The sequence below is a fragment of the Arabidopsis lyrata genome, assembly GCF_000004255.2.
Source record: "Arabidopsis lyrata subsp. lyrata unplaced genomic scaffold ARALYscaffold_6, whole genome shotgun sequence".
Classification (NCBI taxonomy): domain Eukaryota; kingdom Viridiplantae; phylum Streptophyta; class Magnoliopsida; order Brassicales; family Brassicaceae; genus Arabidopsis; species Arabidopsis lyrata.
Genome location: NW_003302550.1, coordinates 25,016,174 through 25,034,233, shown reverse-complemented (window position 1 = coordinate 25,034,233; position 18,060 = coordinate 25,016,174). Strand labels below are relative to the sequence as shown.

Sequence of the window (18,060 nt, the reverse complement as noted above, 5' to 3'; positions counted from 1 at the left end):
GATATGGTGTATTTGAAATGTTTCTAAAGGAGAGAGAATGAAGTTTCCGAATGTCATGTGTTGGGTTGTGATACACTCACTCTTGAGTCTTGATACCTATGCCTACTCCCCTTGACTATGGGATGGTTAAGGAACACGCTTAAAGGGTAGTTTTGTGTCTCTTGTATAAGAGAGGTGAAGTAGCGGAAGCTTTAAGGATAGAACTAGAGATCCGTTGATTCCTCGGAATACCGAAAAACTAGGGTTTCTCGGATCTGTTGATTCCTCAGAATACCAGAAACGAGAGAACTTGAGGAATTCGTTGATTCTCCGTGAATACCGAATCCTACGCCTTCTTATAATCGTTGAGATCTCTCAAGATCTACCGAAAACAAGGGTTAGAGAATACTCTTCTCTGAAAAACTAAAAGCTCTTTAATTTTATTAATCAAATCAATTGTATACAACCCTAGGCCTAAAAGCCTTATTTATAATAAATCTAAAAACTCTAGAATATTCATAAAACAATAAATAGAAATTATCTAAATAAGTAAATAAAGATATTAGGAAATAATAAAGATATTTGGAATTATCCAAATATACACTGCATCAGGTCTCGCCGGCCAAGAAAAGATTCGTCCTCGAATCTTGTATCTGCGCTGCATCAGCTCTCGCCGGCCAAGAAAGATTCGTCCTCGAATCCTCAACAAAGCTTTTAGCATAGGAGATCTTCGCAGATCCATCTTTATCTTCATCTCTTGATTTTCCCCGATTTTTGCACGAATCTCGTCAGGCCCGATTTTCGCACGAGTTAGATTCTCGAACGCATCTTCTGGAAAAACGAAATCAATAACTATAACATCATCTTCATAGATGTCATAGATGGGATCACCATAGATCTCTCTGTAGATCTCATGGTTTTCTTCTTCTTCAAAAAACAGACTTTCGCCTGGGATAGGGTAGACGTTTCCGGTCAACATGACATCCAGAATCGAGCCTTGACTTAGAAATCAAAACCATGTCTCTGATACCAACTGAAGTAGCAGAAGCTTTAAGGATAGAACTAGAGATCCGTTGATTCCTCGGAATACCGGAAACGAGAGAACGTGAGGAATTCGTTGATTCTCCGTGAATACCGAATCCTACATCTTCTTATAATCGTTGAGATCTCTCAAGATCTACCGAAAACAAGGGTTAGAGAATACTTTTCTCTGAAAAGCTAAAAGCTCTTTAATTTTATTAATCAAATCATCTGTATACAACCCTAGGCCTAAAAGCCTTATTTATAATAAATCTAAAAACTCTACAATATTCATAAAACAATAAATAGAAATTATCTAAATAAGTAAATAAAGATATTAGGAAATAATAAAGATATTTGGAATTATTCAAATATACACTGCATCAGGTCTCGCCGGCCAAGAAAAGATTCGTCCTCGAATCTTGTATATGCGCTGCATCAAGAGGCAAGTCCCCGGCCGGTGAAGGCTTTCATCGGCTGCAATCAACTTATTCTACTTCTACTTTATAGTTTAGACATCCAATTTACAGTTTGAACTGATAGAGAATTACAAACCTTATTAATGTTGACTTCTCACAAGAAGAGAGAAAACAAAAGTTTGGAGAATCATCATAAACTAGTAGTCACCCAAATTCACAGCCTAAATTACACATTACCCATCAAGATTCTTTCAACAAGCGACATCGCGAAACAATCTTCCTGAACTCATCTAAGCTTAGCTGAAACCAAAAATTAAAGAGAAAATCCCAGTGTTTAGCATTAATGTTTCTCATAAACGTGAATAAGTTCAACTTAGTAATAGTACCCACCTTTCCGTCCTTGTCCATGTCAAAGCAACGAATCATGTCTTGTAATTCCTCTTGTGTCCATGTGAAGTCATGCACCGTCGCCATTTTGGCCACATCTCTCAGAGTAATGAACCCTTTTCCAGCTTCTGCGTGTAACAAAAACCGATGATGATCCAATACAGCCAGAGACTCAGTGGAAACGCAAAAGATAGCAAATGGCACAAGCAGATATATTACCATCAAACTGATAGAAGTATAAGACCAATTCATCCTGTGTCATCTGCATCTTGCTCATCAAATCCTAGGAATGAGACAAGAGCAATGCACATTAAGGACATACTCCAAGACAGTTGAGTTCAGTAATACTTGATGTAAGAAAAAAACAAACCGGTGTTTTCTTCTTCTTCAAAGTTGCAGCCTCTTTATCGTTTCTCATAGTTTTGGTAGGGGTAGTACGACTATGAGAGCCTCCTGCAACAGAGTCCTGTAGAGAAAGCGCAATTGCCTGCAAGCACTCAAATTGGTACCCCAGAAAAAGAAACAAATGGTCATGTCTATGTCGATTTTGAAGCAATCCAATTAGCAGTATTACAAAGTGAATACCTTGTCTAAGTCATCGTACTCATCATCTGATGTATTCAAAATCTTCTTAGATAAGACTTTTCTCTTGGATGCAGAGGCCTTGTTCGTCACAAGAAATCATAAAAGAAGACACAATTACAAATGCCAGAGACATTCACTACTCCTACCTACAAAATAGTTGAAACAAGCAAAATTATTACCTTTCTTTTACAAGTTGAATTACCCAGAAACTCCTCGTCTTCGTCATCATCATCGGCGTTTCCGGGAGTATAATCATCGTCTTGTTCACCGGAATTCCGCTTTACTCTACGTTTTTTCGAAATTGGAGATGGAGCCACAAGAGCCTTGGCGGCTTTAGAGATGCCGAGCGCATCCAACCTCGCTTTGTTCTCAGCGATCCTAGAGAACCTCTGCTTCTCATATTCCGAGATCTTCCCCTTTGGCTCCGATTCTTCGCCGGAACTTCCTGAGCTCTCTCCATCCGATTCTCCCCTCGCCATTGAATTAGCCAATTAGGGATTTGTTGATTTTTGCCGCCTCCAACGATCGTTTAAGCTGGGCCCATATTAAGATTTCAGCCCAACTACTTGGGCTCTCTCTAATAACGAATTTAGAAAACCCAATAGCCGATTATGTTGGGCTTTAACTTGGGCCCATATTAAGATATGTTGTCACTTTTTCCATTTTCCATTTTCCATTTATACATGTACATGATACAACGAACATCAAATACATTTGTGTTCTTGTGATGGTCAAATTCTTGAGTGTGGAGGACATATTCAAGGATTGGACACACATCGGAAACAAAATTTGTATATGTTGAGTGTCCACCGCATTTTAAAAGTATGTATATACAATAGTGTAGGAATATTTTATGTATTTTGTTTATGGCGATTTGAGACAAATACAAATATCAAAAACTATTTCAAAGATAATTTGGCCAACCCTAATAATATATACGATCCATACAAAAGAAGAAAGTTTCCACCTTTCCTTCTATCTTATGAAGGAAGGAGAGAGCGCAATGCGAATGGTGTGAAACCTGTGATTGCTAGATAATGAATGGCCTCCACCAACTTTCTCTTCTTCTTCTTTCTTTTTTTTTTGTCTTTATTATTTTATATTTAACTTTTCTTATTTTGTCATCAATATTGTTTGATATATATAAAAGAAAATTTAGTGGGGATGGAAATACCGCGTTGTTTATAAGCTGACTTGACTTGTAAATGGATAAAGCAAGAAAAAGGCCAAAAAGAGAAACACAAAAGATTAAAGATAAGAATCAAAAAAACATGTTACTGATTTTCAAAGATATATGTACATGAGTCTGTCTGGTCTATGTATATATTTCATAAATAGCTTAACATATATGGAGCTAGATAATAATTAAGTATAACAATATAAAGACATGCATAGAGATGGATATAAACATGTGTAATCTTCTCCTGCATATGATCTAACATTAATAAACGATTCCATTGTTACTATAGTACGTTGAATCTTGAATTAGAGTAGAGTTTGCTTCTTGAAATAAAATTGACTAACTAAAAAAATAAAATGAATTACTTATTTACTTGTAAAGTGAGAGGTTGAGAGAGAAGATATGGTGGGCAAGCTTGGCATCTAGAAAAGGTGAGATAGAGATTGAAAGAGAGTTAAAATTGTATTAAAAGCTTGTCTCATTAAATTTATTTATTTAACAATAAATAAACACGAGTAAGAAAAGAATTTTACAATTAAAAAAAAAATACATTTTTAACTTTTGTTATGCACACAAAAACACAACCATCAATGTCAGAGACCCTCGCTCTCCACCTTTATATATAACTTTTTTAGGGGGTCGGAACTATATAATCTTTTGTTAGTATATACTTATTTTGTCAAATTCAAATGTTTATAAATCATATATATTAAACACATATTTGGTACTCGCTTTGGATTTTATCATTTTAATTACAGTTTGTATATGTATATATACTCTTATTAATATGATTGAACTAACAACTAATTTGACTAAAATGCGTCATCATATGTTAGGTTGAAATAATGATCTCTTACATACCACTTTGAAAAGGGTCGAGGATGCATGATACGTTCCACCATCCGGTGGCTTTCGTTGATCACAATGTTTGAGATTAAGTTAGTGCCAACTAGGCCTGCGACTTTGAACCGATCGGTTAATTCGGTTTCGGTTAATCGGGTTTTCGGATTATTCGGAAAATGAATTATGTACCGAACAAATCAACTAACAATTTCGGTTCAGTTTGGTTCAGACACGGTTATTTTGTTTTTTTTTCACTTCGATTATTTTAGTTTTGTGACGACAAAGTTCATGGCGGTTTTCCGGCGGCTAGTACAGAGCATATCAGAGTCTGAGACTTAATCACCTCGTTCAATGGAGAAAGAAACCATCGCGAGAGGCGGATCTGCTGTTTCGTGAAGCATCTATCTCCGATCCGACAGAGGATGCGAGAGGATGGATCTGTCCTTCCCGCAGCAGCGAGTGTGCTCCTCGAATCGCTCGATGCCGTTAATCACCATCCTCGACGCAGTCCAGAAGATCGATAGGTTTTTGATATTCTCAGAATCGAAGAATCGAGGAAGGAGAAGAATAGGAGAAGAAAAAATCGAAGAAAAAGAAGAAAAGAAGAAGAAAGAGAAGAAAAAGAAAAATCTGAGGAAGGGGAAAAGAAAAAACGAAGAAAAAGAGTGTTGGAGACTGGATTAGTGTTAGGTTAGGTTAGGTTAGGGTATTATTTTTCGGTTAACCGTTCGGTTCTAGCGAAACGAACCGAAAAATTTTGGTTAACCAAAATAATTTTAAATCTTTCTGATCGGTTTAACCTAATTAATAGAAACCAAACCGATTTGCTCAAACCTCGGTTCGGTTCGGTTTGGTTTGGACAAAGTTTAGAAACCAATTGTTGGAATTTTATACATACACACTTACCGCATAACATGGCATTATTCATATTGCTTGTGATTTTGGACTTAAAAAGTCATTAACAACTAATAATAAAATAATTTAACAAAACAGTGGGAAGATGGAAGACAGATGTTAGCTAATTAAAGTCTGATTATAACAAAATCAAAATCTCCCTAACTCCTAGGAGAGTCTTCTTCGAGACAAAAGTACATGCGGGGTCTGAAAGATAAAAGAAAAATTATAACTCAATTAGTTGGAGGACAAAAAAGCTGCTTATTTTATCATCATTTAACTTTTTGTAAGCAATATATAGCCAATCGTTTTACATTTCTTAGTAATATATCACACATTTAAAAGATGAAACCCAGCAAACCAAACAAAAGGAAGAGAAAGGTTGATAGCTTTCTAATATGTATTTCCCTTCCATATCAAGATGCTTCGGTGTGTGATGTGCCATCTAGAAAATGCTTACACAAAATAGTAATTTGTTAGAAATATATGTAAATATCTATGGAACATACAAAATATTAATATTGTTAAGTCTTTATTTTTATTTGATATTGGTTTTAGCTATAAAACTAAAATAAAATGTGAACTAATTTATCTTCTTTACTAAATAGTTGTATCTTAAAATTACACTATTAGTTTCTATATTTTCTTGGTTTATATATATTGAATGATTCTGAGGTCCGAAGTTCGATCCTAGTGATTACATCAATGATCATTTTTTTGTTTTTTCTGGCAAACTAATGATCATAAAATTTTAATTATAAGATTTGCGTATGAACCAGTCAATGTTTCTAATTTGAATCTACTGCCCAAATTAATGTTTCTAATTTGTTTCTAATTAGTCAATGTTTCTAATTACTGCCCAAATTTCATCAAACGGTTAGCATTTGAATCTACGAAATGTGATGATGACTGAATACGTCGGCGAGTCTTAGTGGGGCCGAGCGCGCGTTACCCACGGACTTGCTTGTTGCGTTACTTAAAGCTTGACTGGTTTAAATACAGTAGGTTGTGATTAAGAGAGTTTGCGAAAGCAGGCGGTTGCGGTTTTAAACATTAGTTAGCATTTTTGACCGACTGATTTATCGGTTGAAAACGGGTAATCGGTCAAAAACAGGTGAGTTTGCGGGAGATTTATGACTGGTTGATCAGCGGGTACCATAACGTTTAAACCAAAATTTATTAAAATAAATGGAATATATAATTATGAAAAGTATAAAAACACCAAAAACTATATTTATGAAAAAATATAAAAAAATTAAACTTGATAAATAATTAAAAACCATAAATAATTATTCAAATATTAAACAAATAAATTTTATAGTGAAAAACAAATAATTATTAATATTAGGAAATTAAAATTAAATAATGATTATTTTTTAAGAATCAACATGAATATATACAAGATTTGATAATATATATTTTAATTTGTTGATTTTTTTTTTGTTTTTTCTTTTACAAACCAACGATTTTGAACGGTTCGAAGCAGTATAAAACGGTTTCTACGATTAGTACTAACCGCTAATAACCGTAACCGACCGCTAACAACTGCTAGGCGGATTCTAGCGAGAAAACCAATCAAGCTCTAACTTATATTCACGTTGGCATGTTACGGATCTATATATATATACACACATTAATCATTTAATTGACAAAAACTGACCGTTGATTTGGTTGATCATCACTCACAGGGAAACGACACATGTGTTTCTACCGTACACGTGTAGATTGACCGATCACGACCGTTCTTCTGCTTCAGGACAGGGCTTATCTGTCAAACTAAACTATTCATTCAGTCAAGAGTGTCTGTATTCAATCCAATCCAACCAACGTTTACTGCACAAGAGACAATAACTTACGGCTTATTGTCATTTTTCACTACAAATTTTAGTATAATCGTCGTCTTTCTCCATTTAATCAACTCTTGATATTTTTCTAAAACGGAAATATTTTGTTAGGATCTTAGATGTTTGAAAATTTGTTTTAAGTAATAATCCAAATAAAAATGTTTGTTTTTTATATATAGAGAGTACACCAAAATGTTGTTGTATTGTATACTTGGTTTGTTTTTGAAATATTTATGTAGAGAAATGCAGTTAATGCGTAAAGCAAATGGGCGCATTATATGTATGTAATGCGTATGGACCATTTAAAAGAGAAAAAGCAAACCTTTGTTTCGTCGGAGAAAAAAAAGTTAGAAACGGCGCACCCACACAAAAATATATTGTGCACCAAAATTAAATTAACAAAAATAATACAAGACCCATGTGACATCATGGAGACATATGTTTATAAATATATAAAAAAAAGACCCCTCGCAAAGACACAAACCACAACAAACTCTAACCATTATATAATCATATAAATCACCAATAATGAGCAGTAGCTTTCTGCCTCGCATCAAAATCAACACCCCATTCATTTTTAATTAGGAAAAAAAAATATTGCGCTAATCCAAGCATTATTCTATCACGGTAGTCGACCAAAAATAATCCCCACAATGAAATTGAATGTGTTATACTATAATTGTTTGATAATCAGACAATTAATTACTAATTTCACAAAATTTATAAATTGGTGTGAAACTTAAAATTAAAATCCATCGCACTGAGCAAAATAATTAAAATCGGAAACTAAAAATATGTCATTTAGATAATTGAGTTATGTAAAAGAAATTTTTAATAATTGAATCTCCGGCGGAGTCAGGAGGAGCGACATCTCCATGCGGAAACTCCGACGAGTTCTGTCCTTTGCCAACAGAGGATAAGAGAGTTATGTTTCTTCTCGACGTGAAAGCCTCTCACCGGCGTCCGTTGAACCAAACACTCCGCCTGAGACTCCGTGAAGTTACTGTGCGTCACCGGTAAGAACCCCATCTGCAGAAACATCGTTTGCCACGTCATCATCGGTCTCTCGATCGAACGGCTACGATCCAACACCAGCTTCTCTATCTCCGGCTGTATCAGAAACCTCTCGATCTTCTGCATTGCGTCGAGGTTGGCGTTGACGGCGTCGAGGGATTCGAGGAGAGCGGCGTGTGAGTGCAGCGAGTGTGCGACCTGTTGCGGGAAGGGAAGATCCGTCCTCTCGCATCCTCTGTCGGAGCAGACGATGATCGTCGGAGATAGATGCTTCACGAAACGGAGGACCAAAGGGAGGTGCGAGAAGGACGCGGCGGAGATGTTAACGGCGACAGCTTCTTTCTCCGACGAGTTAGGCCACGAGATGGAGCCGAGGAGGTCTAAGCTAAGAACTTGGATGTCAAGGGAGATGTTGATCTCAGAGGCGAAGTGCTTGAGATTGTCTTGAGTGAAGCCAAGTTCAAGCTGGTCGTGGTTCGCCGGAGAAGCGAGAACGGTGATCTTGAGGGAGAGAGGAGCGGCGTTGTCGCGGAGAACGAGCTCCTGCATGAGAGAGGCCCATTGGCCACCGTAGCCGATGTCGAAGTCGACGATGTGGAGACGATGGAAGCCATGGAAGGACTCTAAGAGGGCTTGGTTGGAGGTGAAGTTAGCGAACTGGAGAACGGGAGAGATCTCTGAGAAGGATTTGTAAGCAGCGATCTTGAAGATGAGGGAATAAGGGTTTAGGGTTTGGGAGACGTTGTGGAGGAGATTGTTGAGAGCTTCTTTGAAGTAAAAAGCTGCTCTTTCTAATGGCTTCCCGACGGGAGAAGAGAGCTGTTGATTGAGCCGCGCCAATATCCCCTGAGCTAGACACGTGTCGCTCTCTATGACCTCTGCTGCCTTAACCAGCTGCTCTGCTATCCCCACGGGACCAGGGTTGAGCCTCTTTGCCGGCGGAGGTGTATGGTGGTGGTGGCCGTAGAAGATGGCCGCAGGATTCTGTGTGTAGTGAGTTTGACTTTGGCTGATCAGAAGGCCGGGGACATGCGACGGCGGAACTGAGTGGTGGTCTAAACCGAAGCCGGTATCGACGACTCCGAAACCGGGTGATGAGTAGTCAGAGTCGTGAAAGGTGGGAGAGGTTTGGAGAATGCTGTTGAGTTCAAGAGAGGGATCTGTGGACTCTCCCATGATGAGTCTGAGAATGCTCTGTTCGTGGTCATGAGGAACTTGCTCCCAATCACCCAACCCAATGGTTCCGCATTGCTCATCGGTGGTGGCGTCGCCGCCGCCTCCGACGGCGCTGTTTCCGCCGTGAGAGGAAGACACCGTGGAGGAGGAGGTTGGGCTTATGAGGACGTCCAGAACAGAGGTAGGCTCCGCCGCGGGAACTTCTTCTTCCTCTTCTTCTTCGCCGCCTCTTACTTTGCGGCGGCTCAAAAGCGGAGACAGTGGTTGGGGGAAGGAAGACGAGAAAGAAGAGAAACAAGAAATCCCCTTCCCTTGAAACGCTTCAAAGGGTAAGGGCATTGCAGACTTTATGTACACCGATCAAAAATCGTGTATTTGTCTTCTTGGAGCTCTTCTTCTTCTTTGTTGTTGTTGTGGTGTGGTGTGGTGTGGTATATTGGATGCGTGCAAGATATTAAAGTGGCAAAGTGGGCTTCCTCCTTTCTTTTTCTCTCTTATTTCCGTTTCCTATTATTTTGCAGCTCCCCTAAACTAATTAACAATTAATCAGCTTCTCTTACACAACATGTTTAATCTTTGCTTTCTAAATCTTAACTACGTCTTCTATTACAACCCCACTCGCATACCACGCGCGTGTCTTGCAAACTCCTTCCAGTAACATGATGGTAAACAAAAATACAAATGTTATGATATATTTGGAAAGGTGGAGTTAGACTATTTTAATTTTGTTTTGTTGTTAGCCTTCGTAATTTTTTCGTTCTACAAATAGCACTAATCTTTGAAGTTTGTGTAAATATTGCTTTGATGAGTGATTTTTCTTTCCAAAAAATTATGTAAATTGCAGTATTAAGTAGTAGAGCTTAATCTTGATCTTAGGGTTATAATCATGTGCAATTGTGCATAAGTCTGCCATAATTAGGAATGAAAGGGTATCTGAGTCATTTCACGCGAAACATTATCTGAACCGGACTGGTTTTCGAACAGGATGGCAATTTCAAAAATTGATAATTGAACGGCTAAAAGATACTGTTCATAAACAAAGCAACGTGTGGCTACGATCAAGGGATCAACACCTTCTCTTTCGTTTTGGCAAATACAATTTATCTAATGAATTACTAGATATAAAAAAATATTTCCCATATTTTTGTTGTTGTACTGTATATTTATTTACATGTCAATATGTCATATATTGGGAATGTTTTTGTTTTCTGATAATTTATTTTCATGATTTAAACTTTGTGGCTTAGCTTAATAATATCTATATTTGGGATATTGTTTTGTTTTATTTAGTCTTGTTTTATCTCAAAGGTGCTGTCGTTATTTCCTTTTGTGTGATCTTTGTCCTCAATGGTTTAATTTGTTTTAGGGTTTGGACAAGCTTTTGGATCATCTTTATCAAATTAACCAATCAAATCACCCAATCCATTGTACAAGCTAAACCACATATAACGCAGTGCTTACATTAATTTGTTTTTTTTTGTTTTTGTTGCTACGGGCATGAATTTAAATTTATAAATCTAAACCAAGTGGTGAATGTATATCTTGGAGTTACATCAAAATATCTGTTTTGTTTTGGTTGTTTTAACGTAACGACGAATGCTCGTCATTAGCCAGAAGATCTATGAAACATTCAAGTACTACTTAGAACAAAGGAGGACTTATATATTTACGTGTATATATAGATATATAATATATACTTTCTTTGGTTCATCTTTTCTTTTTAAGAAAAAAGTGATTGAAGATCTGTGAATGATGTTTCTTCTGTGACAAGTTAAATGCACGAGAGATTGTGAAAGAACGAGTGGTAGTCCTTTATTGAGCAGACAATGGATGAATGTAGCAAGTCCCCAATCACCATATATATCTACCAATGGAAAACCCTAATAAATATATAAAGCAATCAGAAAAAACAACAAGAAAGAGAGGTGGGTAATTGATCTTGAAGACAATATCGGACCAATTTTGCAATGAATGGCGACAGTTTCATTGTCATGTAAATGAAAAAGCATTTACTTTTCTATGCAAACCATTTCATTAGTATGAACAATATCAAATTCTAACTCTATCTTTTATATGCGAATTATGCAAAAAAAAAACACAGAGCTCAGTTTATTATATGATAATTTTAGTCCCATATTATAATACTTGTTAAATACCATAAATGCTTGATTATAAATTTATAGTTAATTTACTTTTTTTTGTTGTTGTTAAAGTTATAGATAACTTACTTTATATAACAAAAGGTTGATATGTCCCATTTTAAGATTTAGATATATATGTTCCCATGTGATTTGCTAACAACTACTTCTCACACTTTTTCTTTCTTATGAAATTACAATAAACCTTGAAATGATCTCGTGATTATATTAATTTATTTTCTTATTCCCTTTTAAATTAACGATATGTTATATAAAATGAAAAAAAAAAAAACTGAATCTTAGATATATCGATAAATTCCAACAATCCTGTAAAATGATCACATACATAATACACCAACACATTTTCAAGTTTCATGATATATTATCATATTTGGTATGTTGGAATAATAATATATATACACATATGTGTGTGTTAGCTTCGTGAGGGTGAAGTAAGTGGTGAAAACATGTTCTTTTCTCTTGTCTCAAGGCACCCTTCATCACAAGCAACACACCCAACCCCACTCAATCGGGTAGTTATGAGAAAATTAACATTTATTATACAACCCTTAATCATTTTACAAAGTAAAGAAGATTTCAGCTTATTTTTTTCTCCTAAGCCGGGGTTTGTATGATGAATAGAATCGTGTTTTGCCATCATTAGAGGAAGAAACAAAAAAAGTCAGCTAAATATATTAATCCTGCCAAACAATAATTTATATAAAGGATGACGTATTAGAGTTTGTATGCATGTAAGTCCATATATATAAATGATTGCGTCGTTCATTTTGTATTAGATTTTAGGATAATGATTAGTTAGATTAGACAAAAATTGATCAATTATTATTAGGAGATCACATGGGACTGATAAGGATAAAGAAAAGAGAGAAGATTTCTTCTTCTCATTAGAGCCAAAGTAATAATACTTATGATTAAATAAACAAACCAAGATCGGCGGGAAGTAATTAACAATTATCACAATATAAAGTTGGTAGAGGAATTTCCTTATTTCTTGAAATCATTCATCTTTATTTATTGATGGTCTCTTAACACAATTCTTAAGTTAAGATATATGTCTTATAACTAACAAAAATCTCTTAGTTTAAGAGATTTTAGACCATGATTAACAAGAGAATCTTAAGATTTTCTTAAAATGATCTTAGCAATTAAATGATTAAAATTAATTCCCAAATAAGCTTTAAAGCTAAAGTGAGTTGCTTACCTAAGAAACAAATACACACTTAAGAACCATTGTTAAGAGCCATTTTTAAATTTATTATTTTAATATTCCTAAAAGCCATATTTAAGACACCCTTGATAATCATGCTCTTAAGAGCCTTTTGTTAGCTATAAGACATGTCTCTTAGCTTAAGAGTTGTCATAAGAGACTATTGATAATGTTGCTTTACTCTAAAACTAGATTTTAACCTGCGGTACACCGCAAGATGATTTATTTTTAAAGTTAGTATAAAAATATTTTGTAAATTAAATCTCCTTATAAAATATTTATTTATATTATAGTTTACAATTATTGTGGAAGCCCTCTTGGCCCATTGGTTGACCAAGGGTTAATTAATGCTTCTACACCAAGAGGTCTGGGGTTCGAGTCCTAGATATTGCGATTTATTAATAAATTTGCAGATTAAATGAGGCAAGTGTGTAGGAGATCTCCAGCGAAGTACAATTATAGCCGTTCGCCAGGATTCTACGCTGAGAGAGAAGTGTCGTCAGGTCATGGATCTAATAAGGGTCGGAAGGAATTGTCCGTTGTAGAATCGTCTATGTAACAGTTCTCATAATTTGCAATAAATAATAAATCTAGACGTCAAAAAAAAAAGTTTACAATTATTATTAAGTAACGGTATACCACGAATCCACGAGATAATTGTTAATAAACTGAGGATTTAACCCGTATTAAAGCGGCATGTTAATGATATTTATAAATATTAATTCAAATTCGTCCGCCATATAAACCCGTTCCGAAATATAACATGTTCTGTAATTTGTTAACTCGTCCCGTGATTTGTTTTTATTTTTAAATTTAATGATTATTTATTATATATAAAAGTTTACAAATCATATCATTTTTTTTTTGGTGGAAAAATGGGAGACTATGTCTCCCTTTTATTAAGAAAAATAACCAAATTACAAACGGATCCGTCTTGGGCGCGTAGACCCAATCACGTCATCCCTAAAAAGTGAATCAACATCATTCGGAACAGCATCAAAGAAATGAAAACCAATAGGCAAAGAAAACGCATAGTTCGCTAACCCGTCAGCAAGACGGTTAGCTTCCCTATACACGTGTGAAATACGGACTATCCAGTCCCTCGATAAAAAGCCATGGAACAAGCGCACCAGGAACGACAACGGATGCATCTCACTCACCCCTGTCTTCAGAAATCCGACCACTAGCTGCGAGTCCACCTCCAGCTCCAACCGTGTGATTTTCTTCTCCCAAGCTATATATAAGCCGTAGTAGACATCCCATAATTCCGCCAATGGTGCCGTACAACGACCTATGTTGAGAGAAAAACCACCACACCAATCTCCATACCCATCTCTAAGAACTCCCCCCGCCGTGGCTAAGCCCGGGTTCCCGTGTGAGGCACCGTCTGTATTAAGCTTCATCCATCCACCCGTTGGCATAACCCATCCCACTAGTACGTCACCCCGACGCCCTGATGTACTGCTCCCACTATGTAGCCTATGCGAGAGAGTTACCTCCTTTGCTAGTTCTTTGATAAACCGTGTATGATCTCGACACTTTCTGTTATTACCAAACACGTTATCACATCTCCATTTCCAACTCCACCATACTGCCATCGCAAACATCGTAGCCCATGTACTGTCACAATACTCAGTCTCATCACTTAAGTTGTCAAACACCCATTCAAGCAAGGATTTGTCAAAGAAAGTGCGTCTCTTCCGCGGTGGTAGAATCCTAGTCCATACTCCCATCATCGCCGGGCAATCTCTAAGAATATGGAGTATCGTCTCTACTCCGCCTTTACAAACTGGACATATATCCGTACTGCTTAAGTGTCGTCTACTCCGTTCGGCATTTGTCATGAGTACTTGGTTCCCAACTAACCAAAGGAACACACGGACCCTCTCCGGTGCCGTCACTCTCCATACTCGACTATAAAACTTCTCCAAGTTAGGTCTCGGGTCACTATTCCTTGTAAGTAAATTATATGCTGACTTGACCGAGAAGTTCCCATCCACACTTGCACTCCAAGACAACCGATCACTGGCTCCCGTTACCTTATCCACAACTACTGATGTTAACTCCAGTCTAGCATTGTCCGAGACGTACGGTGTGATCATATCCATTCTCCACCCGTTACCATCTCTCCATAGGTCATTCACCACCATTGATTCGTATCCTTGTGGTAACATGCCACCCGCTTCTTCAGACAAGATCCTATTAAACAACCAACGGTCTGTCCAAAATTTAACTTGTCTTCCATTCCCCACAACCCAGCTCTTACCCGGTATAACCACGTCTCGCAGCCCCGAAGTAATGCTCCTCCATGTTGACGACCAAGTCCCTTTCTTTGTCAACCATGATCCATCTTGAATATTTCCCACTTTATATTTCTTCTTCACCAACTTCACCCATAAGCTCTCGTGATCATGAAATAGCCGCCAACCCAACTTCGCCACTAAGGCCTTATTCATGTCTTGGGCTGCTCTAATTCCAAGCCCACCTTCTGATTTCGGTCTAGTAACTTTATTCCAGGCTACTAAGTGTTGCTTCTTATGTTCCACACTACTTCCCCACAAGAAAGACTTAGATGCGCGATCCAACTTCTCTAAAATCGATGTGGGCATGCAGATTGTGCTCATTGCGTGAACCGGAATAGACGATAGTACAACTTTAGTTAACGTCACACGACCCGCTAGACTGAGGAACCGACTCTTCCAACCCGTAAGCCTTGAGGTTATCTTCTCCAATACCTCCCCAAAAGTATCCTTATTAATCCTTTTTTGTAGAACCGGCATACCCAAATATTTTCCCAAATCACGTGTGGACTTAATACCACTCTCCTCACTAATAAGCTTCTCCAAGTCCCGGGAAACATTATTAGAAAAAAAGATTTTCGACTTCTCGAGGCTGACCTTCTGTCCGGAAGAGCTACAAAACTTCTCTAGTACTCTCCGTATAACCCTTACTTGTGCTACCGATGCTTCCGCAAACAAGATAAGATCATCGACAAAGCAGACATGGGAGAGCTTTGGGCCTCCCTGAGACAAGCTAATAGGCTTCCACTCTTTATTCGCAATTGATAACTCAATCATATGGCACAACCTCTCCATACAAAGCACAAAAAGATAAGGGGACAACGGGTCGCCTTGTCTAAGTCCTCTCGCGGGTTGGAACGCCTCTGTCCTCTCTCCATTCCAAAGCAAATTCATAGAAGGTCCCGAAACACACTGCATAATCCAACCAACCCAAGGAGCCGAGAGCCCCGCGGCAACCAAAGTATCCTCAAGGAAATCCCATCTAATGCGGTCATAGGCTTTCTCTAGGTCAATCTTTAACAACATCCAACCTTTTCTCCCTTTCTTACGACGCATAGAATGTACCGCCTCCTGCACCACCACAATATTATCCACACTCAAACGCCCCAGGATAAAACTCGCTTGAGCCGGACCTACTAATTTGTGCATCACACCTTTAAGTCTCCCCACCATGGTCTTTGTAATTATTTTAAACAATACATTACAAAGACTTATCGGGCGGAACTGTGTTATCCTCTCCGGTTTTGCGACCTTAGCGATTAACACAATAAGGGCATCATTTGTTGATGGCGGTAAAGTCCCTGTAGCAAAAAAGTCCAACACAAATTTCAACACCGAATCACCAACGATTTCCTAACACTCCTGATAGAATACGGGCTGGAAACCATCCGGTCCCGGAGCTTTAAACTTCCCCATACTTTTTACTGCCTTCACCACCTCCGCAGCCAAGAATGGTGAGTTTAAATCCCTAACCTCATCACGATCCAGCCTTGCAAACCCGACTTGTGGTAATTGTTCAACCACCTCTCCCACATCCGCCAGTGAATATAGACGCTTATAGTACTCAATAGCTAGATGTTATAACTCCAGCCCCTCCGAAATCCAGTTCCCGTCATCATTTTTCAGCATTTCAATACGATTTCTCCTCCGCCTAATAACCGTTGAAGTGTGAAAAAACTTTGTATTTCGGTCTCCCAAAGCAACCCATTTCTCTCTGGACTTCTGGAACCAAACCATCTCTTCTTGCTCAAGAACTACCTCAAATTCTTTTATTAACTCCTTCTCTTTTTGTAGCAGAACATTCGTTTGATAATGGTCAAGTAAGTCTTGCACTTCTTTGATTTCACTCATTAACGTTTCTTTGCGGACCTGAATATTACCAAAGATCTCCTTATTCCAGGTCTGCAGCGTCTGTTGTAACTGAACCAACGCTTCCGGTGTTGTTATCTCTCTTTGCCACGATGACAACAAGAGATCTTTGAAACCCTCATGGCTTAACCACGCTGCTTCGAACCGGAAAGGTCGTCTTCTAGGGTCTCTTCCCACTACCGGCGAGAGCTGTACATATAAAGGAGCGTGATCAGAAGATAGGAAAGGGAGATGCGTGACTCTTGCATCCTGCCACTTCAACCGCGCATGTGGACAACACAAAACTCTATCCAACCGTTTAGCTACAAAATGATTTGCTGCTCTTCCTCTCTTCCATGTATACTTATTCCCTCGAAACCCCATGTCAATTAAGGAATTGTCACTAATCCAATCTCCAAACGATAGGGAGTCCATTGAGAGTTGCCCGTTTCCACCGGTTCGCTCATCAATTCTGACAATTGTATTAAAGTCTCCTCCAATAACCAATGGTCCATCCACTCTACTCATTACTCCGCTAAGCTGAATCCATAAGCCACTTCTCCTACTGACAGATGGTGCCGCATAGACAATAATGAGATGTAACACTTCTTGATCCTGCTTTACTGTTGCGTAGATATATTGATCCGAGGACTCTAATATCTCAACATCTCCGACTTCAGACCGCCACAGTAACCAAAGCCCACCGTTCTGCCCTACTGCGTCAACACGAAACGACTTATCAAACCCCAACCCCTGACAAATCCGACTTGCTCTGTCCCCTCCAGCATGCGTCTCAAACACCGCCAACACGTCCGTATTGAACTTTTTCAAGATATATCGAATAGATCTTCTAAAATTGGGTTTATTCGCCCCCCGGCAATTCCATAGGATGCAATTCATCATTAATTCACAATAAAAAAGTGAAAAAGCCGGGGACACTTGCTATGCATTCATGCTATCCGGTGTATGATTCACCGGAACAATCTGCTTAGCAACCTCCATCGGCGCCGAAACCTCCATCAAGCTCAAGTTTGTGTTTTGATCATCTTCCCTTCGATCTTGCACAACTCTCGACTCGTCACTTCCAGTTGTCCTTCCAACCTCAAAGCCTCCTTCTGAGCGTATTAAGCGCTCTGTATCAATACATAAACGTTTCCCTGTGGGCAACACCTCTCTCTCACCTCTAATGGGCCCAAAAATTAAAC

At 38.1% G+C, this 18,060-nt stretch overlaps 2 protein-coding genes across 2 annotated transcripts; both read right to left on the bottom strand.

Moving 5' to 3' along the window:
- Positions 1-1,477: 1,477 nt before the first annotated feature.
- LOC9309037 lies at positions 1,478-3,012 on the bottom strand. The gene is made up of 6 exons (XM_002872922.2): positions 2,570-3,012; positions 2,391-2,468; positions 2,176-2,292; positions 2,025-2,088; positions 1,809-1,933; positions 1,478-1,718 (listed from the first exon to the last, which is right to left on the bottom strand). The coding sequence occupies exons 1-6, from the start codon at positions 2,867-2,869 to the stop codon at positions 1,659-1,661; spliced, it is 744 nt and encodes a 247-aa protein (XP_002872968.1). The 5' UTR covers positions 2,870-3,012; the 3' UTR covers positions 1,478-1,658.
- Positions 3,013-7,782: 4,770 nt separating this feature from the next.
- LOC9309036 (scarecrow-like protein 6) lies at positions 7,783-10,038 on the bottom strand. The gene has a single exon (XM_021022759.1). The coding sequence runs from the start codon at positions 9,678-9,680 to the stop codon at positions 8,007-8,009; it is 1,674 nt and encodes a 557-aa protein (XP_020878418.1). The 5' UTR covers positions 9,681-10,038; the 3' UTR covers positions 7,783-8,006.
- Positions 10,039-18,060: the final 8,022 nt, after the last annotated feature.

What these genes read in the sequence shown, in the direction of transcription:
- LOC9309036 (XM_021022759.1), bottom strand. Translation starts at nt 9,680, where the DNA reads ATGCCCTTACCCTTTGAAGCGTTTCAAGGGAAGGGGATTTCTTGTTTC.
- LOC9309037 (XM_002872922.2), bottom strand. Translation starts at nt 2,869, where the DNA reads ATGGCGAGGGGAGAATCGGATGGAGAGAGCTCAGGAAGTTCCGGCGAA. An exon ending in AGTACGATGACTTAGACAAG is followed by an intron (nt 2,293 to 2,390) that starts GTATTCACTTTG and finishes GAGTGCTTGCAG; the next exon opens with GCAATTGCGCTTTCTCTACA. An exon ending in TGAAGAAGAAGAAAACACCG is followed by an intron (nt 2,089 to 2,175) that starts GTTTGTTTTTTT and finishes TCTCATTCCTAG; the next exon opens with GATTTGATGAGCAAGATGCA.